The sequence below is a fragment of the Anarhichas minor genome, unplaced genomic scaffold, assembly GCF_050575085.1.
Source record: "Anarhichas minor isolate MPS153535 unplaced genomic scaffold, ASM5057508v1 ptg000031l, whole genome shotgun sequence".
Taxonomy (NCBI): domain Eukaryota; kingdom Metazoa; phylum Chordata; class Actinopteri; order Perciformes; family Anarhichadidae; genus Anarhichas; species Anarhichas minor.
Window position 1 is genome coordinate 5,142,947 of NW_027466477.1, and position 27,054 is coordinate 5,170,000.

The 27,054-nt window shown below is 44.2% G+C and overlaps 4 protein-coding genes and 1 pseudogene across 9 annotated transcripts in view; 3 read left to right on the forward strand and 2 right to left on the reverse strand.

Moving 5' to 3' along the window:
* Positions 1-2,566: 2,566 nt before the first annotated feature.
* Positions 2,567-4,617, forward strand: LOC142964675 (exosome complex component RRP40-like). The gene is made up of 4 exons (XM_076105135.1): positions 2,567-2,849; positions 3,449-3,598; positions 3,734-3,885; positions 4,009-4,617. Exons 1-4 carry the CDS (start codon positions 2,625-2,627, stop codon positions 4,214-4,216), a joined length of 735 nt encoding a protein of 244 aa, XP_075961250.1. The 5' UTR covers positions 2,567-2,624; the 3' UTR covers positions 4,217-4,617.
* A 240-nt stretch (positions 4,618-4,857) lies between these two features.
* LOC142964676 (polyadenylate-binding protein-interacting protein 2-like) lies at positions 4,858-6,576 on the reverse strand. The gene is made up of 4 exons (XM_076105136.1): positions 6,437-6,576; positions 6,076-6,223; positions 5,488-5,616; positions 4,858-5,399 (listed from the first exon to the last, which is right to left on the reverse strand). Exons 2-4 carry the CDS (start codon positions 6,199-6,201, stop codon positions 5,334-5,336), a joined length of 321 nt encoding a protein of 106 aa, XP_075961251.1. The 5' UTR covers positions 6,202-6,223; positions 6,437-6,576; the 3' UTR covers positions 4,858-5,333.
* A 333-nt stretch (positions 6,577-6,909) lies between these two features.
* matr3l1.2 (matrin 3-like 1.2) lies at positions 6,910-21,698 on the forward strand. 3 transcript variants are annotated; one of them, XM_076105126.1, is made up of 22 exons: positions 6,910-7,052; positions 9,848-10,727; positions 11,519-11,580; positions 11,658-11,696; positions 11,985-12,079; positions 12,268-12,323; positions 12,571-12,687; positions 12,776-12,901; positions 12,989-13,165; positions 13,804-13,928; positions 14,006-14,309; positions 14,714-14,923; positions 14,993-15,089; positions 15,185-15,243; positions 15,340-15,462; positions 15,544-15,672; positions 16,733-16,861; positions 17,978-18,108; positions 18,663-18,924; positions 19,001-19,139; positions 19,957-20,072; positions 21,202-21,698. In XM_076105126.1, exons 2-22 carry the CDS (start codon positions 9,948-9,950, stop codon positions 21,262-21,264), a joined length of 3,339 nt encoding a protein of 1,112 aa, XP_075961241.1. In that variant the 5' UTR covers positions 6,910-7,052; positions 9,848-9,947; the 3' UTR covers positions 21,265-21,698. The 3 variants fall into 3 exon arrangements, with proteins under 3 accessions (XP_075961241.1, XP_075961243.1, XP_075961242.1); XM_076105128.1 differs by having other exon boundaries at positions 15,185-15,201; XM_076105127.1 differs by lacking the exon at positions 6,910-7,052 and having other exon boundaries at positions 9,845-10,727.
* On the forward strand, positions 7,042-9,838 carry LOC142964719 (uncharacterized; annotated as a pseudogene).
* A 2,879-nt stretch (positions 21,699-24,577) lies between the features above and the next one.
* b4galt1l (DP-Gal:betaGlcNAc beta 1,4- galactosyltransferase, polypeptide 1, like) overlaps positions 24,578-27,054 on the reverse strand; it is a 20,703-nt gene continuing 18,226 nt past the window's right edge. For all 4 annotated transcript variants that reach the window (XM_076105132.1, XM_076105131.1, XM_076105134.1 and 1 more), the window contains one exon: positions 24,578-25,673. In XM_076105132.1, coding sequence (XP_075961247.1) covers positions 25,544-25,673 — 130 coding nt within the window. In that variant the 3' untranslated portion in view covers positions 24,578-25,543. The remainder of the gene's footprint in view (positions 25,674-27,054) is intronic.

The following is a 27,054-nucleotide window of genomic DNA, read 5'->3' on the forward strand; positions in this document are numbered from 1 at the left end:
GCATATTTATATATATTTATATTTAGATAATGTAGAACAAGAAATCCAGACCAGCTGCTGCAGGACGTTAGTCTGAGATACACACACACACACATATATATATACACAAACATACGTATATATATATAAACATCGAACAAAAAGTTTGGAAATTAGTGTTTAGTAGATTATTTCTCTGTTATAACAATGCTTCTTGGCAATAAATGTTATACCGTTGGAAAGCCTGTTTATTTACCTTTCAAAGGGTGCCCCATTTGTAAGGAACATGCATTTCTTGGATGAGCAGCACAGCTGAGTATGTGGGTTGCGCCCATGAAAAATCTGCCAAATCTTCTCTGCCAAACAGCTTATTCTGCTGTTGCTATTGACTCTTGTTTGGTGTTGTTTGGTGGATTGGATGATTGAAGTCTATCAGTTACAAGGAAGAAACAAGACATATTGGCAATTTTACAATTTATTCATTTAAACAGGAGCCTCAGTAGCGTGTGGAAGAACCATACACAGCCACAACAGCCTGGCTCCTCCTCCTCATGCTGGTCACCAGCCTGGCTCCACCTCCTCATGCTGGTCACCAGCCTGGCTCCACCTCCTCATGCTGGTCACCAGCCTGGCTCCTCCTCCTCATGCTGGTCACCAGCCTGGCTCCTCCTCCTCATGCTGGTCACCAGCCTGCTCACACACTGCTGTGGGATGGCATTCCACTCCTCAAGCAGGATTTGTCGCAAGTCAGCCAACGTGGTTGTGTTGGTCACTCTGGCACGAACAGCTGGTGCCACAAGTGTTCACTTGGGTTGAGGTCAGGACTGCTGGCAGGCCATTCCATCCTCTCCACTCCCACATTCTGGAGGTTTCTGATGAACCGCTCTGTGGGGGCGAGCGTTGTCATCTTAGAGCAGGGGTGTCAAACTCATCTTCACTCTGGGCCACATCAGCATCACGGTTTCCCTCAAAGGGCCGGTTGTAAATGTAAAACTGTGTAAATGTAACTACTCCTAACATATTGTTAAATAACTGTCTCTGCATTTGATTATTGTTTATTCAAGTGTTTAAATATTGTACATGCAGTTATATAAATGTAAAAATATATTTAAGCACATTTCTGTTATAACTTAAATCCTTTTAATTTAGGGTTCAGAAACCCACATTACTCTATCAAAGATCAAACTATTAAAGAAAATATCAAAGACAAATATCAAACACAAGTTATTATAATAACTTTGTTCAAAGCTTAAAATCCTTTCAAGGGTGCGTTTGCACAATCCCACGTGAAGTATTTCATGTGTTTTAAAGCCACGTTTAAAGTAGTCTTCAATGTACTCACAATACATTTACATTTCAAATGTACAGTAACCAGCCAAAGAGCTGCTTCTATGACTATTGTGTTTAAGTATCTCATAATTATGACTTTCTATCTCATAACTTTTTTTTTTTTTTTTAATATCTGGCGGATTCGTGGGCCAAATAAAATGACGTGGCGGGCCGGATCCGGCCCGCGGGCCGTATGTTTGACACCCCTGTCTTAGAGGATGGAGTTCGGTCCCAGACTGTGGAGAAATGGGATCGCCACTGGTTGGAGAATCTCATCTCGATATCTCTCTGCATTGAGATTGCCTCCAATGAAGACGAGCCTCGTTTCTCCTGTGATGGAGATGCCGCCCCACACCATCACACTGCCTCCACCAAGAGGTGTTACTCTATCGGTGCAGCAATCAGCATAGCGTTCTCCCCGTCTTCTCCACACTTTGACCCTACGATCCAACTTCCTTAGGCAGAATCTGGACTCATCGCTGAACATAACGTTACTCCACATGTTCAGGTTCCAGTGCAGGTGTTGCCGACACCAGCGCAAACGGGCCTGATGGTCAATAGCAACAGCAGAATAAGCTGTTTGGCAGAGAAGATTTGGCAAATTTGTCATGTGTGCAACCCACATACTCAGCCGTGCTGCTCATCCAAGAAATGCATGTTCCTTGCAAATGGGGCGCCGTTTAAAAGGTAAATAAACAGGATTTCCAACGGTATAAAATTTATTGCCAAGAAGCATAGAGAAATAATCAACCAAACACTAATTTCCGAACTTTTTGTTCGATGTTTATATATATGTGCGTGTATATATAAACACATACACGCACACACATATATGAAATTAACTCCTGCAAAGGTACACGCAGATTTTACACCAATAAAAACAAATCTGGTTACATTTAAGTTACAATATACAGTATATAAATCATTATATGCAGATTTATTTTGAAATAAATAAATTATAATTATAACTATAATTATTATTATTTAACATTCAAAATGAAGCACAATGAATACAATAAATATGAAAAAACGAAAAGATAAAAAGATGTTTTTCTTTATTTTAAATATCTTTGTATTTTATAATAACTATTTATTTCATGACTCTTTTAGTAAACTGATATTTGTGAAGTTGACATGTTGCTCTGATCTGAATTGAATTAGTAAAGTAAAGATATTATGGTCTTAATCATTAGAAACATGTTTTCCCGCCTTCTGTCCCGCAGAGGGCGCTGGAGGCTGAGCTTCCTGCTTCCGGTGTGTCACATTAAAATCAGTCCGTCAGACAGCAACAACAACAACACATGTGAAGAGACGCGATGTTGTCCACTTTAAAAGAGAGAACCGGGGAGGTTCTGTTACCGGGAGACGAGTTCTCCTTTGAGACCGACGACAGCATCTCTCTAACCGGCCCCGTTAGACCGGAGAAGGTGGTGTGTGGACCGGGTCTGAGGCGGAGCGGAGACCGGGTGCTGGTGTGTAAAAGCGGCGTCCTGCGACACAAACAGCCCCACATGTTCTGGATGGACTCGCAGCAGAGGAGGGTGAGACTTTAGAGAGTCCGTTCATACACCGGCATGAGGCTCAGTATCTGTTGAGCGACTCGTCTGCATGCAGCAGGAGCGTCCACAACATCCGGGACTCCGTCTGGAAATCTCGCAATTTAAGGTTTTTCCTCGTCAGCACACGTGAACGCGTCATATGACCGGATGTTTGGACTGAATTTAAATCATTACGGATCGGTCGTGATTTCGGCTCAAAGATATTTGTTCTGAAACTGCGCGTTGGGTCGTTAAAGTTCATCTCTATGAACCGGGCCCGCTGTTATGACGTCTCTCCGTCCGCCGGAGCGCGCCGTGCTTCACAGCAGCGGGAACCGGTTCTAAAAGGTTCTGTTTAATAATAATGAAACAGAAACGAGGAACCAGTTCTACGCCGAACTTCTCAGGAGACCAAACCCATTAATGAGAGCTGTTAAAGTTAGTTCTGAACGTTCAGTACGGTCAAATAAAATTGTCAGATTTACAATAGTTGTATATTTAAATGGAGTTCAGCGTTCCCCGATAGAAGTCTGTAGTAAAGTGTGACACTGGTACTGGAGCAGTGCATCATGGGAGCTGAGTCTGTCCCTCTGTGTCCTCAGTATGTGCCCGCTAAAGGTGAGACCATCATCGGCATCGTGACGGTCAAATCAGGAGACGTCTTCAAGGTGGACTTTGGAGGAAGTGAGCAGGCGTCTCTGTCCTACCTGGCTTTTGAGGGATCCACCAAGAGGAACCGACCCAACGTCCAGGTGAGACCCCGAGAGGACCAGGGGAGACCGAGGGGGTCACACCTGTTACCTGTACAGGTGGCTGACCTGGTGTTAGCCCCTCCCTCCCTCCCTCCCTACGTGTTTAACTCCTCCCCCTGTGTGTTACCTGTACAGGTGGGTGACCTGGTGTTCTCCCAGTTCCTCATAGCCAATAAGGACATGGAGCCGGAGTTGGTGTGTGTGGACAGTTCAGGACGAGCCAATGGGATGGGAGTGTTTGGAGGAGGAGGTCTGGTCTTCACGGTCTCTCTGGGACTTGTCAGAAGGTAAACGTCCTCAGATGTTTGTGTAGAAATGCTGTCCTGAGACTCCAGGATCACCTGGTCTACTGCTGACTCCCACAGTGAGGTCCTGTCTCACCCGGTCTACTCCCCCCCCCCCCCTCCCAGACTGCTGACCCCCCACAGTGAGGTCCTGGCTGACCTGCAGCAGCTGTTTCCCTGTGAGCTGGTGGTCGGGATGAACGGTCATCTGTGGGTGAAGTCCTCCAGCGTTCAGCAGACGCTCGTCATCTCCAACCTGCTCCAGAGCTGCGACACCATGACGGCCCAGCAGAGACGCCAGCTGTTCAGGAGGGTGGCACAGGGGGCGCTGTAGACCGCATCGGACCACCTGCTACACCTGTAGATAAACCTGAACCGGCTGTAGACCGCATCGGACCACCTGCTACACCTGTAGATAAACCTGAACCGGCTGTAGACCGCATCGGACCACCTGCTACACCTGTAGATAAACCTGAACCAGCTGTAGACCGCATCGGACCACCTGCTGCACCTGTAGATAAACCTGAACCGGCAGTAGACAGCATCGGAACTCAGGTACACCTGCACCTGGTTCCTCTGAGGACAGCTTGTGTTCAGGTTCTGGTCTCGTAGACTTTGACTTTTCTCTCAGTAAATTAAACTTCAAACCTCTCAGCTGGTTCACTTTCATCAGAGGAGATGAAGATGATGAGTGTTCTTTCTTCATATTAAAGGAACATTCCACAGTTTAACAAATGTTTGTATGAATCTTTTGTTCTGGTTTCTGTTGTTCCTGCAGCAGCAGTCAGAACATGTTAAACATGTTAATACACATGTTTAACATGTTTAAAGATGCTCCACTACGTTGTTGGTTATTATAGATTATTGATCAATAACTGATGTCAGTCGATCGATTGTTGAAACAGAATTCATTTCATAATTAAAATGTTTTGTTTTTTTCAACTTTAAATCTTCAGACCGAACGATGAAAAATAATACGTTTTTTTCCATAAACATTTATTTCAAATAGATTAAGAAAAAATAGATATTTTTTTTTACAACTTTTTTCTTTATATTACTTTTTATACTTTGTGCATTTAGAAAAAAACAAACAAACCTCACAAAGGATGCTGGGAAAAAACACTCAAAACAATCAGACCAGACCGGATCTAACCTCTACATGTGAACACAGTGTTTTATAAAATAGAAGTGCAAATAAAAAAAATCTGATTTCAAACCAGTTTGTTCTGAAGAAAGAAAAATAAAAACACTCAGCTGATTACATTCAGAGAGACAGCCAGACGGGTGGAGGACAGTCGGACAGACAGGTGGAGGACTTTAGTAACTAACACAAACAAGTCTCGTCTTGAACACATCGCAGTGACATCAGAACTTTGGCAACACGTCAGGCTGAAAATACGTCAGACATCTTGTTGATGATGTCACAGAGGAGGGGGCGGAGCCAGGAAGGGTCACATGACGTGTTTCTGGATACCCGGGGTGAACTCTTTGGCGTTTGGGTTCAGACTGCTGTTCATCTGGAGGAGAAGTAGTATTATTAATATTACTAATACAGGTGATTCAGTGAACTGTGTCCTCCTTAGTTTCCTCGGACCCTGAACTCACCACGAGGTCTCTGACCTGCAGCTGAGGGAGGTCTCTGGATGGGATGAACCACTCCCACTGCTCCTCCTCCTCCAGCATCTCCTGGAAGCAACGCTCCATGAACTCCTCCTCCCACAGCTCCTCCTCCACCTGACACACACACACACAAAATGTAAACATGTTAGTCATGTAAACAACATGTAAACATGTTAGTCATGTAAAAAACATGTAAACATGTTAGTCGTGTAAACATGTAAACATGTTAGTCATGTAAACATCATGTAAACATGTTAGTCATGTAAAAAACATGTTAGTCATGTAAACAACATGTAAACATGTTGGTCGTGTAAACATCACATGATGTAAACATGTTGGTCATGTAAACATCATGTTACTCCTCTGAGGAGACATAGAGAGATATGTTAGTCCTCTGAGGACACACAGACACACGTTTGTCCTGTGAGGACACATAAAGACACGTGAGTCCTCTGAGGACACACAGAGACACGTTAGTCCTCTTAGGACATATAGAGACACGTTAGTCCTCTGAGGACACATAGAGACACGCGAGTCCTCTGAGGACACATAGAGACACCAGGTCGGTCCCACCTGCTGGTTGAACTCCTCCTCGTTCTCCATCCACATGTACTCAGCGAACGGGTCCTGGTCGGAGATGAACTGTCCGCTCAAAACCACCTCGGTGTTGATCGTCATGCTGAGTCTCGGGTCTCTCATGTCCCCGTTCTGACGGTCCGACCTGAGACACAAAGACACAAGGACACGGTGAGCAGCAGCTGGTCCGGTCTGTCAGGCTCTCTGTGATGGCCGCTGACAGACGGACGACTGTGAACGCACCACAACAAGAGGGTTACGAGGACAGAAGACACGAAGACAAACATGCAGAGCCTTCATATTAATGTTATATCAATATATATATATATATTATTACACTAACAGGAGCTGGTCTAACCTCACAAACCCGGTTCCTCCTCACAACAACTCTTCTCTGTAATGGCCGCGCTGCTTCTTGTTTGTTTACATAGGTGACGTCACGCCTTTTTCGCTCTGTGATTGGACGAACCGCTCTGCTGCCTTCACGTGCTCACACGCACTGGAGAATCGGAATATAGAGCACTTTAACCATTCATATATATATATATAAAGTATATACATATATATTCATATATATATATATATTTATTTATTTAATATTTATTTATTACAAACACAGACTTTGACATTTAAATTAACATTTTAAAACCTTATTCCAGATGTTTTAAATCTTTTGACATTTAGTAAAAACATCTGTAATAATAGTTTGACAGGAGTTACGTCATGTAACACACATTCTGTGACGTCAATTTTTGTCTAAATATTAATTTAATATAACCTCTATATAGAGTCGAGGTGTAAACACACATCCGGTCCAGTAGGTGGCAGCACACACGGATCATATCGTCGAGTTTTTACAGTCTACCATAAAAACCAAAGAAGAAGAAGACGAAGGAAACATCGCGATACTTCAGTCTTCTCGTCCTGCGCTGTGTGGTTAGCTCAGCTAGCTCTCATCTACGCATGAGGATAAGGTAACGTAGGAGTTTAAATTCACTAATATATAAACTATATTAGATATAGATTATAAACTGCACTAGCTAACGGATAGCATTAGCTAATGACGTTAGTTTTCGATGTATGCTAAAGAAAGCTAGCATCGTTAGCTTAGCTGCTAGCACACAGAAGCTCTCGTTTCCTCCTCTCTAAATATTAGTACACATGTTAACTTATGTAGTATAAGTTAACATATATTTATATATAGTATATGTTAACTTATAGCTTGTCAGTGGTGGAACGTTACTAATTTACTTAAGTGCTGTACTTCAGTTCACACTCGAGGTACTTGTACATTACTTGAGTACTTCCATATTCTACTTATCTTACATGTTATTAATAGTTCATTTCTGTTCATGTCCAGTGAGAACCACGTGTCTCCAGATGTGTCTCCAGATGTTTCCTCTGACTGATGAAGTGTTTCTTCTTCACATGTTATTAAACTGATGAAGTGTTTCTTCTTCACATGTTATTAAACTGATGAAGTGCATCTTCTTCACGTGTTATTAAACTTCTGAAGTGTATCTTCTTCACGTGTTATTAAACTTCTGAAGTGTTTCTTCTTCACGTGTTATTAAACTTCCGAAGCTGTGTTCTCAGCAAACCTGAAGCTGATGAAATATCGTGACGAGGATCCGTTTGTGTCTTTTATCCTCCACGCGGTTTCTCCTCTATAGACCTGCTGCCAGCTCTGGTGCACACAGTACTACAGTACTACAGCACAGTACTACAGCACACAGTACTACAGCACTACAGTAATACAGCACTACAGTAATACAGTACTACAGCACACAGTACTACAGCACACAGTACTACAGTACTACATCACACAGTACTACAGCACACAGTACTACAGCACTACAGTAATACAGTACTACAGTACTACAGCACTACAGTAATACAGCATTACAGTAATACAGTACTACAGTACTCCAGCACTACATTACTACAGTAATACAGCACACAGCACTACAGTAATACAGTACTACAGTAATATAGCACTACAGTAATACAGTACTACAGCACTACAGTAATACAGCACACAGTACTACAGTACTACATCACACAGTACTACAGCACTACAGTAATACAGTACTACAGTACTACAGCACTACAGTAATACAGCATTACAGTAATACAGTACTACAGCACTACAGTAATACAGCACTACAGTAATACAGTACTACAGCACACAGTACTACAGCACACAGTACTACAGTACTACATCACACAGTACTACAGCACACAGCACTACAGTAATACAGTACTACAGTACTACAGCACTACAGTAATACAGCATTACAGTAATACAGTACTACAGTACTCCAGCACTACATTACTACAGTAATACAGCACACAGCACTACAGTAATACAGTACTACAGTAATATAGCACTACAGTAATACAGTACTACAGCACTACAGTAATACAGCACACAGTACTACAGTACTACATCACACAGTACTACAGCACACAGTACTACAGCACTACAGTAATACAGTACTACAGTACTACAGCACTACAGTAATACAGCATTACAGTAATACAGTACTACAGCACTACAGTAATACAGCACTACAGTAATACAGTACTACAGCACACAGTACTACAGCACACAGTACTACAGTACTACATCACACAGTACTACAGCACACAGCACTACAGTAATACAGTACTACAGTACTACAGCACTACAGTAATACAGCATTACAGTAATACAGTACTACAGTACTCCAGCACTACATTACTACAGTAATACAGCACACAGCACTACAGTAATACAGTACTACAGTAATATAGCACTACAGTAATACAGTACTACAGTACTCCAGCACTACATTACTACAGTAATACAGCACACAGCACTACATTACTACAGTAATACAGCACACAGCACTACAGTAATACAGTACTACAGTAATATAGCACTACAGTAATACAGTACTACAGCACTACAGTAATACAGCACACAGTACTACAGCACTACAGTACTACATCACTACAGTAATATAGTACTACAGTAATATAGCACTACAGTAATACAGCACTACAGTACTACAGTAATACAGTACTACCGCCTACTATAATCTTCTGTGACACAGATTTCTCATTTGAGTAGAAATATATTACGAATCATCTATTTGTGTGTGAGCTTTGTATTAGCTCTGTGATAGCTCTGTGTTAGCTCTGTGTTAGCTCTTTGTTAGCTGTGAACACAACATTAAAGTAAAGTCTTTAAATGCTTCGTTACAAAGCTGTCTTTGTCTAGAGATACGAGGTTCTCACTGGACGGAGACGCTACAAACATGATGATCTCAGAGAGGTTTGATGTACTTGATGTACTTTTACTTCAGTGAAGGATCTACTTCTTCCACCAGTGTAAAATACTGAGCGTATCTGGTTTGGTGCATTCATCCCCTTCTGTCATTGTAATTGGACTTTTTATGAATTCTTTAACATTTAAACCTTAAGAGAAATGATTTAATCTCTCTGACCCGCCGGCTCTCAGAGTTTCTCCTCTTTCAATGAGGATGTTTCCTCCGGTCTAAAGGTGGACTCTCACTCTTCACAGCCTCTTCTGTCTCCTTTCCTAGCCTCCTTATAATTGTCGTCTTATGTCCCAGTGATCCCAGCTCACTGCTGTTCAGCCGACTGTGAATGAATCCAAAGTCTGCTTTTTCGTTAGCGGTCCTCAGAGCTTCTGGTCTGGTGATCTGTGTTTCTTAGTGGAGGCCACGTTTCAGAGCGTCTCTACCTCCTTGTGTTTCAGCAGAAGATCCAGAGAAGAGGACGTTCAGGGACGCTAACGTTCAGACCCTTTTGAGCTTCTTTATCTTGACTCTTGTACTGAAAACGAGCCGGACGGCGGCGTCATGTCTCAGAAGTCACAGTCAGACGGGGGTCAGAAGCACTTCGCCGTGGGCCGGGGGCTCCTGGCCGCCGCAGAGACCTTGAACTTCAGCATGAACGAGCAGCGATCCAGCCGGCTGATGGGGGGCGTGGCCTCAGGTGTGGGGGTGGGCGGTGGCATGGACAACCAGGACCCCCAGATGTCCCGGCGTGGTGGCGGTAGCCACATTGGCAACACCATGAAGCTGTTTGCCAGCTTGGGGTTGTCGCCATCCGACCTGGACGCTCTGGCCGAGATCCCAGAAGAGGACATCAGCGTGGAGACGCTGCCGCGCATCCTCATGCAGCTCAAGAGCCGCAAGGGGGATGCAGGAGAGCGGCGGGGGGGGGGCACGTCCTCCATGTCCTCCGGCGGCAGGTACCGAGGAGGACGGGACGACTGGGACCACGTGGGGAGGATGGGCGGTCCTTCTTCTCTGGGTCCTGGTTCAGCCCGGGTCCAGACCTCTGCAGACTTTGGGTACAGTTCACTGCAGGACGGTGCTCCCAGCCGGGGCTACGGCTTGAACTACGGCGGCGGTGGTGGTGGGGGGGGCAGCAGAGACAGGCCGTACTCGGAGCTTTCCCACCATGACTCCTACGGGGGGCTCAGCATGGGGCTGCCGACCTCCGACCCCGGCTTTAGTAGGAACAGGAGGATGGGCCCCCCGTCCAACGGGAAGATCCAAGACTTCTTGGGGGTCACGCCCCCCATGTTGCCCCACGTGTGCTCTCTTTGTGACTTTGACGTTCACTCCATCATGGTGAGTACCCACCAGCCTCCTCTCTTCTGGGACTAACTGTAGAAGGTTCAGTCTTCTGGTGGGAGTCCTCTGCCGTGTTTCCTACGAGCTCACAGCATGTCTTCACATTCTCTCACACTGATTCTACTGATATTCTAAAGTGACCCTGAACGTCACTTGTGCTCGTTATCTACTCGTCCTCCACCTAGATAAAGTATTCACGTTTGTTTAGGACGCATTTCTACACATGTGGAGGTCAGAGACATAGAAGTAATCCTGACCAATCAGCAGCTCATTGGATGTGGATCATTGAATCCCTTATTGAATCTTTTTAGGTAGTTTAGACCTCTTAACGAGTCGGACCTGTTTATTCTCTAGTTATCAAACCTGAACCACAGAGACTCTAAAGAAACATCTCACTGATGTCAAACATCTCACTGATCTCAGTACAGCTGTGATGGTTGTGCGCAATGCTCAGAGTGTCAATAACAACATGAGCTCTTTACATTATGAAATATCTGAACTTGCTGTTAACGACAGTCGGACACGTTCAGTCAGCAGTTTATTTTCTGTGGAGCCACAAAGAGTTTAAAGATGGATTCAATGAGGGATTCGTCGGCCGCGGTGCTTCATGAATGTGATAATAATAATAATCCTGGTCACATTTCAGGTGTTAAAAGCAGCAGATTTCTATTCAATCTTTCTGAGTTTGAGGAAAGAGTTTTTGATGTTTGAGAGGACTGTTCCTTTAACAGGCGGACCGGTTAAGGTTCTGGTCAAGGTTCTGGTTAACTATGTGTTTGAACCCGTAGGAGTGGAACCAGCACACTAACGGACTACGACACGATGAGAACAGACGGCTGCTGCTCAACATGTGAGTCAGCGACATAGTTTGATGTCTCGGAGAAGCTTCTGGTGGACCTGTAGTGATGCTCTGTGTGGTTCTTTCAGGTATCCAGACTGGGACCCTGGAAGGTCTTCAGGTAGAAGGTAAGAGACAGGAAACCACCTCCGGGTCTTTAGAGATCAGTGTACGTAGATAACAGTGTATAAATACAATAGGTAATATTACTGTGAGTACTCTAGTAGTTTAAACACATTCAGATATGGATATTGAAACATTAAAGAACTCATTTGTAGAACGCAGAACTCACAGGTTCTTAGAGGAACGTCTGCTTTAGAACGTCCTGTTTCTAACTGTGTCTCTGTTCTAGTCTTCTGGACCCCCCAACATGTCTGCTTTAGAACGTCCTGTTTCTAACTGTGTCTCTGTTCTAGTGGGAGTCTTCTGGACCCCCCCAACATGTCTGCAGGGCTGCTGGGACCGGCCCCCATGTCTTCAGCTCAGACAGGAGGGATGTCCTCCAGCTGGGGCAAGTCAGATTTATTATTAATATTGTTATTGTTATTATTGTTAATTATAGTTATTATGATCACACTCATTATTATTATTAGTGTTAAATGTGTATCAGTTTTGTGTCCACAGGTTCTTTAGACTAACGGTGTGTGTGTGTGTGTGTGTGTGTGTGTGTGTGTGTGTGTGTGTGTGTGTGTGTGTCAGGAGGAGGTGGAGGAGGTCCTGGTCTGTCAGGAAAGAACCAGTCTGGACAGAATAAGGTCAGCTGGTCCTCCTGTGTCTTTAACTGGTCTGATGGATTTGTTATGTTTCTTCGGAGCTCAGTATTGATGAGTGATGAAGCTATTGTGTTACATCATGTTTATGATGTATTACATCTTATACATTGTGCGTTACATCATGTATGCGGTGCGTTACATCACACGCGTGGTGCGTTACATCATGTACGCGGTGCGTTACATCACGCGAGCGGTGCGTCGCGTCACACGATGTCCCCTCTGTCCTCAGCTGAGGAGCAGAGTGGTGGTGGTGAAGTACGACAGGAAGCCTTTGAGCAACAAGACTTTGTTCTCCTTCACCGAGCCGTTCGGCCTCCTGACAGAACACCTCGTCCTGAAGAACCAGGTGAGTTAAACCCCCTCTCTGGTCTAGTCTGGCTCCATCCCGGTGTTCAGTGTGTTCTCACCCCCCCTACACGATGTGTCTCCACCAGGCCTTCCTGGAGATGAGCAGCCACGAGGAGGCTGTGGACATGGTGACCTACTACGAGCAGCACCAGGCGGCTCTGTACGGGAAACCGGTCACTTTCTACCTGTCCAGGAGGCTGCTGGTCATCGAGGTACTGGAGCCTACAGGTGTGTCCTCAGGTTCACACCGTCCATCCGTACCTGAGACTCACCTGTCTGTGTGTCTGTCTCACCCACAGAAGGACGAGCGGGCCGCCGACAGGTCCGTGGACAGACCCGTCAGGGAGGTCAAAGGTCAAGGCAGCCAGGTGGTGTTCTTCTCCAACCTGCCCAGAGAGGAGGAGAAGAAAAAGGAGCTGCTAACCGTCGCTGGACGCTTCGGAGTCGTGGAGAAACACCTGTTCCTAACCGACCAGGTAGACCTGATCTTCATCACAGTCTTCATCAGTTCGAGACTCAACCACAGTCGATCTATCTCATCTATTGATCCAGTGTTTCCTCTACCATTATATTAGGGGGCGCCCCGCCCCCCCTTGAAGGTCGAGTTAACTTTGTTTAATTGTATTTTCTATGTAGCTTCAGATCACAACAGAAGTCATTAAGGTTCCTTTCCTATAGAGCAGGTCTACACCGTGTTCTTTAAACACACTAAACAGTCTTATCTACACGACGGCATCATTTCTGTCTCTACATGCTCGCGTTTACAATTCTCCTCTGCTCTCTGTATCGTGCACGGCGGAGTTCTGCCCCGACACACACACAGAGACACGTGCGGCACACACAGGTGAGCACACTCCAACCAGCGGACAGAGAGTGCATGACGGAAAATATGTGGCGTCAACCAGCTGAACAGCAGACAACAACATCTGGGTTTTAAACGCTCCCATGTGGTGAAGATGCAGCACTCGGGCTCTTGTCTGTACTTGGACTCGGAGCAGAAGAGCTACTCCGGCTGCTACTCGCACACACACACACACCCCCCCCCCCATCTATTGATCCATCTTATCTATTGATCTATTGATCCATCTCATCTATTGATCTATTGATCCTCCAGGCATTTGTCCAGCTGGGTTCGCCTGAGGACGCTGAGATGTTGGTGAAGTATTACAGCGTGAACCCGCTCACCATCAAAGGGAGACCGATCCGCCTCAACGTCTGCACCAAGTACAAGACCCTGACGTGAGTCTTCTTCATGACCATCGTCACCATCTTCATCATCATCTTCATCATCACTGAACCTCTCCTCTATGTTTCAGGGTGAACCGGAGACAAGGAGGAGACGGTCGAAGCCAGAGGAGCAGCAGCTCCGGAACCAGGACCTCCACCAACAACCCCCCCAGGACCTCCTCATCCAAATCCTCATCCAGGACCAGAGAGGAGAAGAAGAAGGAGGAAGAGGAGCTGAAGCCTGAGGAGCAGCAACCTGCAGCAGAGGAGGAGGAGGAGGTGTCAGGAGTGATGGACGGGGAGGAGGAGGAGGAGCAGGTGACTGATGGAGATGCAGAGGGGGAGGAGCCACAAGGAGCAGCAGAGGAGCAGGAGGAGGTCAAACAGGAGGAGGTGAGAACACACTGAAAACTTTGAGGTCAACAAATGATAAGTAATTAGAAAAATGAAAAGGGATAATAATGATTGTTTAGAAAAAGAAATACATTTTAAAAAATTGCATATAGGTGATATTATTAAAAAATAAAAATGATATTACACATATCTAATATTCGAAAGAAAAATAAATAAAAAGAGTTGGAAAGAAGAAAGAAATTATGAACTTTATAAAGTATATTTTGTTTCATTTTGACTCAAAGTTACTCTTTAAGTATTTAAATCATTTCCTAACGAAATAAAATGCAGCTCATCTTCATGTCAGATTTCAAAATAAAACACTGTTTTATTTTGAAAAACATCTCATCCATTGATGAACTGATCAATGCCGTCTCTCCCTGAACACGTTCATGTACACACAGGTTCCTGGCAGTGATGATGTCACCGAAGACCGACCTGGAGATGTGGGCGGGGCTGAAGTTGAGGTCAGGCAGGAGGCGGAGCCAGAGGGACGGACAGAACGGACAGAAACCGACGTCTCTGCTGAGGAACCCGAGAACAAAGAAGAAGAACCGGACGCAGAACCAGGAGACGGTTCAGACACGGTGGAAGGAGAGCTACCTGCTGACCAGGTACGTTAACGTTCTACTGTAATAAATATATATTTATATATGAATATGAAACGTGATGTTTCTATTCAGTTCGATCGAGACTTCCTGGAGAACATGGAGGACTTTGTGACGCTGGACGAACTGGACGAGGACGAGGACGAAGCAGACGGAGAGTCCGACTCCACCGGTACCCGAATATTTACATGAGTATTATTACTCTTCTTCATGTGTTCAGATGAAAGCTGAAGCTCATCCTGTGTTTGTATCTCCTCTTCTCTGCAGACAACACCAGGAGAGGAGTGAGTATCTGTGTCCGTCCAGAGAGACGACAGCTGAGGATGGTTTCTGTGGTTCTGTCTGCAACTCTTTTTACCTCTGACATGCTGCTGCTTCTTCTTCTGCTTCTTATCCTCCTTCTCCTCCTTCTTCTTCTTCAGGGTATGAGAGTTGTGAATATCGTGGGTTTCAGACGAGGTTACAACTTCATGAACGAGCTTCAGGGACTCGCCAAACCTTTTGGGAAGGTGGTGAAACACCTGGTTCTGGACCTGAGACCAGAGGTAGACCACCTGTTACAGTTTAATGACCAATGTAACCTGCAGAGAGGAACATGCAGAAATGTTCCATACTTTGTTCTTCAGGCGTACCTTCAGTTCACCACGGAAGAAGAAGCTCGAGCGATGGCCAGCTTCTACAATAGTAACATCACAGCGTCGGTGTGCGGTCGACCGGTGAGAGTCAGTCACTCTCTGAGCTACCCGACCATCCAGGTGAGCCTCTCACCTGTCCTCAGTACTGGTTCATGGTTCAGAGGGAACCCTGTGAGACCAGGTCTGATCCTAAATCTACAGACCTTCATTCTATCTGAGCTGCTTCCTTATTTTAAACCCGTCATGTGACGTCTTCACGTGATTCTGAGGGTTTAACTTTGTGTTCATGAGACAAAAAAATAACACAAAAGGTATTTTAAACAAATAAATTCAGCTGTTAGTTTTATGTCTTTTGTCTTTGACTCCTTTTAAATTCCTTCTCTGTGTCGACGTCTCTCACAAGCTGTCTGTTAGTAGTTCATGTAGTTTGTTATTTAAGTGAAGAGGCAGCTTGTTAAAAGCTTGTGCAGGATTTAAAGGGTTCAACTGTCCAATCAGAAGGCTCGAAATGAGTCAAAAGTTAACATAAATATACAAAAAATATATTTATATGCAAACATTGACCTCCTGAAAATAACTGAAATATGATCAAATAAAAGACTAGAGGAGCTTTGATCTTAATTGAGCAAAACACACATGAGTTACCTTGATTATATTGTATATTAAAAAGTATAACGGGGTTCAATGAGAATCAAATACAGAAAGATGTAAACAATATAACTTAAAGAATCTGATACTTTAATGTCGTTAAAGGTTCATTTATTGTCTCAAAGGATAAGATGATGACAGACATTAAATAAGAAGGTGAGATGGTGTTTGTAGTTGTATTCATCAGGATAATAACTTTAATATTCTCTAAAGCTTAAAGTCACATATTTTCGAGGAAAAAAGAAGCTGTTAGCTGAACCGATTATTTATTATGTCTGCTGTTGATGATCTGATAACCTTACTAGGCTCAGATTGATCAATAACCAGAAACACTTTATCAATATCTGGACTTTAGAGACACTCAAGTCCTGAAACAAAAAACAAACAGATTTTACTTGTTAACCATCTGATTTATTTATTTATTTTATTTCATCTGTGGTCTGTAGGTCTTACGGTGTTTTTATTGTTGACATGTTGATGTCCATTGTGTCTCAGTCTCGATGTCTCCTCTGTGTCTCTCCTGTCTCCTCAGTGCGGATCTAGCAGGGTGGTCTACGTGGGTCAGATCCCCAACACTAAATACTCCGACGACGCCATCTTGAAACTGACGGAGCCGTTCGGGAGAGTCAAGAAGTATTTCCTCAACAGGCTGAAGAGAGAGGTACGAAACCAGGACGAGGACTGTAAAGCTGAGCCAGCCCTAACTATAAACCTGAGCCAGCCCTAACTATAAACCTGAGCCAGCCCTAACTATAAACCTGAGCCAGCCCTAACTATAAACCTGAACCAGCCCTAACTATAAACCTGAACCAGCCCTAACTATAAACCTGAACCAGCCCTAACTATAAACCTGAGCCAGCCCTAACTATAAACCTGAGCCAGCCCTAACTATGAACCTGAACCAGCCCTAACTATAAACCTGAACCAGCCCTAACTATAAACCTGAACCAGCCCTAACTATAAACCTGAGCCAGCCCTAACTATGAACCTGAGCCAGCCCTAACTATAAACCTGAGCCAGCCCTAGCTATAAACCTGAGCCAGCCCTAACTATAAACCTGAGCCAGCCCTAACTATAAACCTGAGCCAGCCCTAACTATAAACCTGAGCCAGCCCTAACTATAAACCTGAGCCAGCCCTAACTATAAACCTGAGCCAGCCCTAACTATAAACCTGAGTCAGCTCTAACTATAAACCTGAGCCAGCCCTAACTATAAACCTGAGCCAGCCCTAACTATAAACCTGAGTCAGCCCTAACTATAAACCTGAACCAGCCCTAACTATAAACCTGAACCAGCCCTAACTATAAACCTGAGCCAGCCCTAACTATAAACCTGAGCCAGCCCTAACTATAAACCTGAACCAGCCCTAACTATAAACCTGAACCAGCCCTAACTATAAACCTGAACCAGCCCTAACTATAAACCTGAGCCAGCCCTAACTATGAACCTGAACCAGCCCTAACTATAAACCTGAACCAGCCCTAACTATAAACCTGAGCCAGCCCTAACTATAAACCTGAACCAGCCCTAACTATAAACCTGAACCAGCCCTAACTATAAACCTGAGCCAGCCCTAACTATAAACCTGAACCAGCCCTAACTATAAACCTGAGCCAGCCCTAACTATAAACCTGAGCCAGCCCTAACTATAAACCTGAGCCAGCCCTAACTATAAACCTGAACCAGCCCCGACCACAAACCTGAACCAGCCCTAATTATAAACCTGAACCAGCCCTTCAGTGTCTCAGAGGTCTAAACTGTCTCATGTGTCCTCAGTGTTTCATAGAGATGGAGAAAGCTGAGGAGGCAGAGAAAATGGCAGAAGATTGCAAAGCGAATCCTCCGAGGTTCAATGGGAAACGTCTGACGGTCTACGTCAGCAGGAAGTACAGACGGCTCAAACACGGGTGAGTTTCTTCTTCTGGCAACTTCTGTCTCAATGCTGAAGGTTCGGCTAACACACCGAGTCCTGGCTTACAAGTTGATTTGTTATAACTGGTGAAATAAATTATAACATCTGAAGATATGTTAAACAAACTTTTGTGTAAAGTTCAATGTCTATATCCGTAAGTTCAATGGTCCTCATGACCCTCATGGTTCTCATGGCCCTCATGGTTCTCATGACCCTCATGGTTCTCATGGCCCTCATGGTCCTAATGGCCCTCATGGTCCTCATGACCCTCTTGGTCTTAATGGCCCTCATGGTCCTCTTGGTCCTCATGACCCTCATGGTCCTCATGACCCTCATGACTCTCATGGTCCTCATGACCCTCATGGTCCTCATGACTCATGGTCCTCATGGTCCTCATGACTCTCATGACTCTCATGGTCCTTATGGTCCTCATAGCCGCCCTGAATAGACGGATAATGTTGTGTCATGTAGTTTTTAAAAACAAAGACAATCAATGAATCCTCTGCATGACTTCAGTGTGAGAACATTAACTGTATCTGTTGTTTTTAGACATCAATGTCCAGACAGAACCAAGAGAGAGAACAGCAGCATGTCTCCTAAATCCTCCAAACATCCTGAAGAACCTCCTGCTAAGAGATCTAAGGAGGAGAAACCAGAGGAGGAGGAGCAGAAGGAGGAGGAGGAGAAGAAACCAGAGGAGGAGGAGAGACCAGAGGAGGAGCAGAAGGAGGAAGAAGAGGAGTATAATGAGGAACAGGAGAACAAAGAAGAAAAGTCTTCAGAGAAGATTCCGGAAGTGTCTGATCAGGAAGTGAGTTTTTTCTTTTATTGATCCGATTGATTTAAGTCTGTGATGATGCGTTCAATGACTCGTCTGTCTGCTGCAGGAGGCGGAGCTGAAGGAGGTGGAGCAGATGGAGACGTCGTCCAATCACAACGGAGAGACCGACGCCCCCCCGCCGGCTGAAAACAAACCCAGTGTGGCGTCTCTACCGCTGCCCCTCCACGAGCCCAACACGGCCATCGGTGAGGAGACACATTACTATTATTAGGGGCCGAGCAACCGACATCGGGCTGCGAAGGCCCTATTGAAATTCGAATACACATAGTACATCGGGCTCATATTTGGGGGACTTGCCATACTCGGAAACTCCAAATTGTGCACACTTGTCAGGCCTGGTGAATATAGCCATCTGATATAGCTGCATATTTGTGTGTAAAAAATGGCTCTCTAGCGCCCCCTAGAAGTTGGACCGGCGACGCCCCTCGGCCAGTATGCCCAATTGACTTGAAATTCAACACACATGTCCACTTCCGCTAGATCTACAAAAAAGCCTCTCAGACCCCTCATGAAAACTGTGCTAGCTATCAAAATGTCCCTTTGGCTCAATAAAGTGCAGCGTTTTGTCTACGTTTTAAACTTTGAATCATGTTTCTACGTTAATGTACGGCTAGTCAATATGGGCCCAAAGTTAAGTGTTTTTTTAGCTCTCTTCACGCCGAAACCCCATTCAAGTCAATGGGGCAATTTTTCTCCATTTTTGGGAAAACCGGTGGGCGAATCTCTCCGAAAAATAGATACCACACTATTCCCGATCAGGCCGCACGTTTCGATGTATTTTTCACGCCGCTGTTGGCAATGCTGTGTGAGGAGAAGCGCGCCAAACTTTTGGATAAAGATTATTCAGTGTGGCTTTGTGGCACAAGGCAGTAAAACTGCCTGTGCCAAAGCACACTGTATATTATCCATCGGGCTTAATAATAACTAGAAAATTCCTAAAGAAATTTTGACAGTGTGGCTTCTACTGCTTCTAGTGTTTTTAATCATATTTCATGTTTTCAGGTGTTGAACACGTGAAGACGGGTTTTTACTGCCGAGTCTGTTTCCTGTTTTACTCCAACGAGGAGATGGCCAAGAAGACGCACTGTAGCAGCAGGACGCACTACGACAAGCTGCAGGTTAGTTAGTAGTGTTAGTTACCCTAACCCGGACCACGACAAGCTGCAGGTTAGTTAGTAGTATTAGTTACCCTAACCCGGACCACGACAAGCTGCAGGTTAGTTAGTAGTGTTAGTTACCCTAACCCGCACTACGACAAGCTGCAGGTTAGTTAGTAGTATTAGTTACCCTAACCCGGACCACGACAAGCTGCAGGTTAGTTAGTAGTGTTAGTTATCCTAACCCGCACTACGACAAGCTGCAGGTTAGTTAGTAGTATTAGTTACCCTAACCCGGACCACGACAAGCTGCAGGTTAGTTAGTAGTGTTAGTTATCCTAACCCGCACTACAACAAGCTGCAGGTTAGTTAGTAGTGTTAGTTACCCTAACCCGGACCACGACAAGCTGCAGGTTAGTTAGTAGTGTTAGTTACCCTAACCCGGACCACGACAAGCTGCAGGTTAGTTAGTAGTGTTAGTTACCCTAACCCGCACTACGACAAGCTGCAGGTTAGTTAGTAGTATTAGTTACCCTAACCCGGACCACGACAAGCTGCAGGTTAGTTAGTAGTGTTAGTTATCCTAACCCGCACTACAACAAGCTGCAGGTTAGTTTGTAGTGTTAGTTACCCTAACCCAGCAGGACACACCACGACAAGCTGCAGGTTAGTTAGTAGTGTTAGTTACCCTAACCCGCACTACAACAAGCTGCAGGTTAGTTAGTAGTGTTAGTTACCCTAACCCGCACTACGACAAGCTGCAGGTTAGTTAGTAGTGTTAGTTACCCTAACCCGCACTACAACAAGCTGCAGGTTAGTTAGTAGTGTTAGTTACCCTAACCCAGCAGGACACACCACGACAAGCTGCAGGTTAGTTAGTAGTGTTAGTTACCCTAACCCGCACTACAACAAGCTGCAGGTTAGTTAGTAGTGTTAGTTACCCTAACCCAGCAGGACACACCACGACAAGCTGCAGGTTAGTTAGTAGTGTTAGTTACCCTAACCCAGCAGGACACATCACGACAAGCTGCAGGTTAGTTAGTAGTTAGTTACCCTAACCCGCACTACGACTAGCTGCAGGTTACCTTTAGTGACCTCTAACGTTGGACACAGCGTGCCTCAGAGTGACAGATGTTGTTTGTGGTTTCAGAAACATCTGGAGAAGGAACAGACCAAAGCAGAGAAGAAGAAAGGGAAGAAGATGAGCTTCTAGAAGAACTGAAGACTTTTCATTCTACTTTTTATTTTAGTCACATGTTCAGACTTGTAAGACGAGTTAAATGAACTCACGTCACAGTAAACAGAAGACGAGTTCAGTCGTGTACTTTAAGCTCTTCATCAAGTCTCAGAGCTGTTATAATGTGACAGGAACTACTTCCTGAGGAACAAGTGAAGTGTGAGACGGATGGATACTCTGTTGTTCGTCCAGAAAATAGTTCCAACTCAAACTGGTTCTTACGTTGAGTTTCTGTATGTAAACGAGTGACATTTTAAACTTTCAATGTCACAAAATGGAAAAAGTGAATTTCCTAAAATGTCAAACTATTCCTTCATGTTTCTTTTCATCCTCATAGAGAAGAATGTGTTAAACTTATTATGTTGATTGTTTGGATGATTTATGAAATAAACCAGTTTCCTCAAATGTGAGTTTTATGTTTTACAAAATGTTTTCTGCCACGAAGAGTCTCAATCGAAACATGAAGTTTGTAGCTTCATGTTAGAAATCTGTGTTTCATAGTATAGTATGTCGTATAAAGTCATAGTATAGCACTACTACAAACCTGAGCCAGCTCTATATTTATATATACCTCTATACACACGTGGACACAATTGTTGGTACCCTTCCTTTAAAGAAAGAAAAAGTCACAATGGTCGCTGAAATAACTTGAAACTGATAGAAGTGATAATTAGTGCTGCGCAACGATTACAATGTTTAATCGCGATTAATCTCATTGTTATGTCAAAGTTCCATAATGAATTCAAAAGTAGTGTATTGTGCACTTTTATTTTAAAGTGCTGCTCTATGAACTAAAGGTGAATAACATTGTGTGTAAACACTTTAAACACATCAGGTTGTTGTTAGCAGCAGTGTTCTCTTCACACAGCAGCAGTTCTATCTCTTCACTATCTGTGCTCAGTGTGTGACTGTGTGTGAAACGTTCCACTGCTGTGCAACAGGAACATGTTTCACACCTTTCATCTACATGTGTGTGTTGTGTCTTCATGACAGTCAGAGCATGTGATGCAGCTCTACTCTTCATCACTATGATGCTGTAACTCAGAGGTGATGAAGGTGACCCAGCTCTACTCTTCATCACTATGATGCTGTAACTCAGATGAAGGTGACCCAGCTCTACTCTTCATCACTATGATGCTGTAACTCAGAGGTGATGAAGGTGACCCAGTGATGTCCAGTAGTCTCCAGTGAGAGCAGCAGCTGCTGCTCGTTGTAACGCCGTCGCTTTAGTCGTCCTCTCCTTTAACACAACTCGTGTGTTCTTCTGGTGACGGTGCGTCTTGAGGCTCATACGTGACGTCATTCGTTGAGATCCTAAAGCTGCGTTCACACCAAACGCGACGTGAACGCACCTTGAGAACGTTCCTCAGACCGACATCTTCCACAACACTAACCTGCAGTTTGTCTCCACTTCTCTGTAGCATGTGTTAGCTTGTGTTGCTTTAGTTTATCTCTACTTCTCCCTCACGCTGCATCCACGTAGTCTGAAGACTTCCTCCACCGCTGCCAGTGAGCAACGCACCTTCAAAATAATAATAATTTAAAAAACTGTCGGCGTCAATTAATGACTGCGTTAACGCGATAATAACTCGTTAACTTGCCCAGCACTAGTAACAATAAATACAAATTTACTGAAAATTCATGAACGAAAAATTGCTTTTGTATTGTGGTTCAACAGAATCATTTAAAAAAAAAAAAAAAATGAAAATGGCCTGGACAAAAGTGATGGTACATGTTAAACTAAGGTGTGTCCTCTAATTAGTATCACAGGTGTCTTCAAACTTGTAATCAGTCAGTCTGCCTATTTAAAGGGTGAGAAGTTGTCACTGTGCTGTTTGGTATTATGGTGTGTACCACACTGAATATGGACCAGATTAGAAAGAACATTATAGACAAGCATGTTCAAGGTAAAGGCTGAAAGACCATCTCCAAGCAGCTGAATGTTCCTGTGACTACAGTTGAACATATTATTCAGAAGTTTATGGTCCAGGGGACTATAGACAACCTCCCTGGATGTGGAAAATTGATGACATAATGAAGAGACGGATAATACGAATGGTTAACCAAAGAGCCCAGAACAACTTCCAAAGAGATTAGAGGTGCAGGTCCATCAGTGACAGATCCTACCATCCGTCGCTGTTTGAGCCAAAGTGGACTTCATGGAAGACGACCGAGACACCACTGTTGAAAGCAAATCATAAAGCCACAAAGCTTCTGGGAGAATGTCCTTTGGATAGATGAGACAAAACTGGAGCTTTTTGTCTCGTCAGCTCTCTGTTCACAGACATGAAGCATAGAAAGAAAGAACATTGTACCTACTGTGAAACATGGAGGAGGCTCGGTTGTGTTCTGGGGCTGCTTTGCTGCATCTGGCACAGAGTGTCTTGAATCAGTGCAGGGTACAATGAAACCTCAAGACCATCAAGGCATTCTGGAGCCAAATGTGCTGCCCAGTGTCAGAGAGCTTGGTCTCAGTCGCAGGTCACGGGTCCTCCAACAGGATAATGACCCTAAACACAGCTAAAAACACCCAAGAATGGCTCAGAGCACAACATTGGCCGATTGTGAAGTGGCATTCTATGAGCCCTGATCTAAATCCTACTGAACATCTGTGCAAGGAGCTGAAACATGCAGTCTGGAGAAGGAACCCTTCAATCCTGAGACAGCTGGAGCAGTTTGGTCACGAGGAGTGGGCCAATATACCTGTTGACAGGTGCAGAAGTCTCACTGAGAGTTACAGGAATCACTTGATTGCCTCAAAAGGTTGTGCAACTAAATATTAAGTTAAGGGGACCATCACTTTTGTCCACAACATTTTCATTAGTTTGTTTTTTTAAATGATTGTTGAACCACAATTCAAAAGCAATGTCTGATTTTCATTAGTTCATTTTCTGTACATTGTCATTTATTATTACTTTAGTCAGTTTCAAGTTATTTCAGGGACCGTTGTGGGTTTTTCTTTCTTTAACACGTGCTGAACATCGTTTAAATGTTCAGCACGTGGAAAACGTTTCTCCTTCAAATGTGTTTCATCTGTGAGTTAAAAGACAAATCCTGATCAAGACCATAAACAGACGACACACAGACTCCAGTTTGGTTCTTCACATTTTCATTTTCATAAATGTACAGACTGGTTCCTCCAACAGTAACACCAGTTGCACTGCATTCATTAAGGCACATGTACAGTGATTCATTCACTTATCAACTAATAATGAACATAAACCTGCGTTCAGCACACACATTCATTCACTGTTTATCGCAATAATGAGACGTTAAAGGACACTTGAGACACATTCAATCAAATCATGATTTTATGATTTACGGTTCTATTTTGGCTGAAAGCTGATCAGCAAACAGATTATAATCAATAGCACGCACACACACACACACACACACAGTTTGTTTAGATCTTGTTCTGAAGGGAAACTGAAGAAGACCATGAGATGTGGTTTAAAGCTAGTAAGTGGACCATATCTACAGATTATGTTCTGAACTTTCTCAGATTCTCTTTAAAATAATTTAGGTCATAAACAGAAGTCTGAGCTTTAAGGCGGTTTGACTTTAATCAAATTATTTTATTCTTATGAAAGCTTGTTTTGTGTTACGTCGATGGAAATATTTGTTTCACAATTAAATCTCCTTTACACTCTGTAAGATCCACCAGAGGGGCGTTCACTGACCTGTTTTATAATCAGAGAACTGAACGCTGGTGTTAAACACACTGACCCCAGACGAGGGAACAGGAAGTGAAATAACGCTGAGTCATCCTGATCAGTGATCAGGACTCTGACTGGTGATAAGGTTGTGTGAGGGCTGTCATTGGCTGGAGGAGGAAGAAGATGATGACGATGATGATGATGGAGAGTCAGCGGTGATGAACAGACTTTGGTTTGAGTGCTGATGATGAGGTGGATCAAGAAGTCTTGTTGTGATATTAAACGTCTGTTTTATGTGAAACAAAAGGTTATAAGTGAGACCCCGTATCTCAACCCTCTCCGTTTATTACCCATAATCCCCCACCAGTAAAGCCGCACAGCTCTGATTGTCTCCGACTGATTTTCGTATAAAGGTTAATTTTGAATGAGTCGCAGCCTGACGGAGGCAGCGGATTGGCTACAGTCAGCTTCCAATCAGAGACGAGTTTCAGAGGCCGGTCAGTCTGTGTGTTTGTGCAAACTCAAGCTGGTGTTTGAGTCCAACTCGTACCGGACCAGACCGGACCCTGAACCAGTCAGCTGACCTCTGATGCTCGTCATCATGGTTTCCCCACGTCCACTGTGACCTTAGTGAAGAGATCAAACTTCTCCGTCTTCACCACCTGGTAGGAAAGAGAGTTGATCCCGTCTTTGTGCATCGTGTCTCTGGTGTGAGCGATCCGGTCAAACCTGAGACACAGGAGATCAATTATTAAAGTGATCATTAATAACCCCGATCGGCGATCATTAATAACCCCGATCGGCGTTCATTAATAACCCCGATCGGCGTTCATTAATAACCCCGATCGGCGATCAATAATAACCCCGATCGGCGTTCATTAATAACCCCGATCGGCGATCAATAATAACCCCGATCGGCGTTCATTAATAACCGCGATCGGCGATCATTATTAGCCCCGATCGGCGTTCATTAATAACCCCGATCAGCGATCATTAATAACCCCGATCAGCGATCAATAATAACCCCGATCAGCGATCAATAATAACCCCGATCAGCGATCAATAATAACCGCGATCAGCGTTCATTAATAACCGCGATCAGCGATCATTAATAACCCCGATCAGAGATCAATAACAACCCCGATCAGCGATCATGAATAACCGCGATCAGCGACCAATAATAACCCCGATCAGCGATCAATAATAACCGCGATCAGCGATCAATAATAACCGCGATCAGCTTTCATTAATAACCGCGATCAGCGTTCATTAATAACCCCGATCAGCTATCATTAATAACCCCGATCAGCGATCATTAATAACCCCGATCAGCGATCATTAATAACCCCGATCAGCGATCAATAATAACCCCGATCAACGTTCAATAACCCCGATCAGCGATCAATAACCCCAATCAGCGATCATTAATAACCCCGATCAGCGATCATTAATAACCGCGATCAGCGTTCATTAATAACCCCGATCAGCGATCAATAACCCCAATCAGCGATCATTAATAACCCCGATCAGCGATCATTAATAACCGCGATCAGCGTTCATTAATAACCCCGATCAGCGATCATTAATAACCCCGATCAGCGATCATTAATAACCCCGATCAGCGATCATTAATAACCCCGATCAGCGATCATTAATAACCCCGATCAGCGATCAATAATAACCCCGATCAGCGATCATTAATAACCCCGATCAGCGTTCATTAATAACCCCGATCAGCGTTCATTAATAACCCCGATCAGCGTTCATTAATAACTCCGATCAGCGTTCATTAATAACCCCGATCAGCGATCATTAATAACCCCGATCAGCGATCAATAATAACCCCGATCAGCGATCAATAATAACCCCGATCAGCGATCAATAATAACCCCGATCAGCGATCAATAATTACCCCGATCAGCGATCAATAATAACCCCGATCAGCGATCAATAATAACCCCGATCAGCGATCAATAATAACCCCGATCAGCGATCATTAATAACCCCGATCAGAGTTCATTAATAACCCCGATCAGCGATCATTAATAACCCCGATCAGCGATCATTAATAACCCCGATCAGCGATCACTAATAACCCCGATCAGCGTTC

What these genes read in the sequence shown, in the direction of transcription:
- LOC142964675 (XM_076105135.1), top strand. Translation starts at nt 2,625, where the DNA reads ATGTTGTCCACTTTAAAAGAGAGAACCGGGGAGGTTCTGTTACCGGGA. An exon ending in GGAACCGACCCAACGTCCAG is followed by an intron (nt 3,599 to 3,733) that starts GTGAGACCCCGA and finishes TTACCTGTACAG; the next exon opens with GTGGGTGACCTGGTGTTCTC. An exon ending in TCTCTGGGACTTGTCAGAAG is followed by an intron (nt 3,886 to 4,008) that starts GTAAACGTCCTC and finishes CCCCCCTCCCAG; the next exon opens with ACTGCTGACCCCCCACAGTG.
- LOC142964676 (XM_076105136.1), bottom strand. Translation starts at nt 6,201, where the DNA reads ATGAGAGACCCGAGACTCAGCATGACGATCAACACCGAGGTGGTTTTG. An exon ending in AGGAGGAGTTCAACCAGCAG is followed by an intron (nt 5,617 to 6,075) that starts GTGGGACCGACC and finishes TGTGTGTGTCAG; the next exon opens with GTGGAGGAGGAGCTGTGGGA. An exon ending in TGCAGGTCAGAGACCTCGTG is followed by an intron (nt 5,400 to 5,487) that starts GTGAGTTCAGGG and finishes CTTCTCCTCCAG; the next exon opens with ATGAACAGCAGTCTGAACCC.
- matr3l1.2 (XM_076105126.1), top strand. Translation starts at nt 9,948, where the DNA reads ATGTCTCAGAAGTCACAGTCAGACGGGGGTCAGAAGCACTTCGCCGTG. An exon ending in AGGAGGTCAAACAGGAGGAG is followed by an intron (nt 14,310 to 14,713) that starts GTGAGAACACAC and finishes ATGTACACACAG; the next exon opens with GTTCCTGGCAGTGATGATGT. An exon ending in TACAGACGGCTCAAACACGG is followed by an intron (nt 18,109 to 18,662) that starts GTGAGTTTCTTC and finishes TGTTGTTTTTAG; the next exon opens with ACATCAATGTCCAGACAGAA.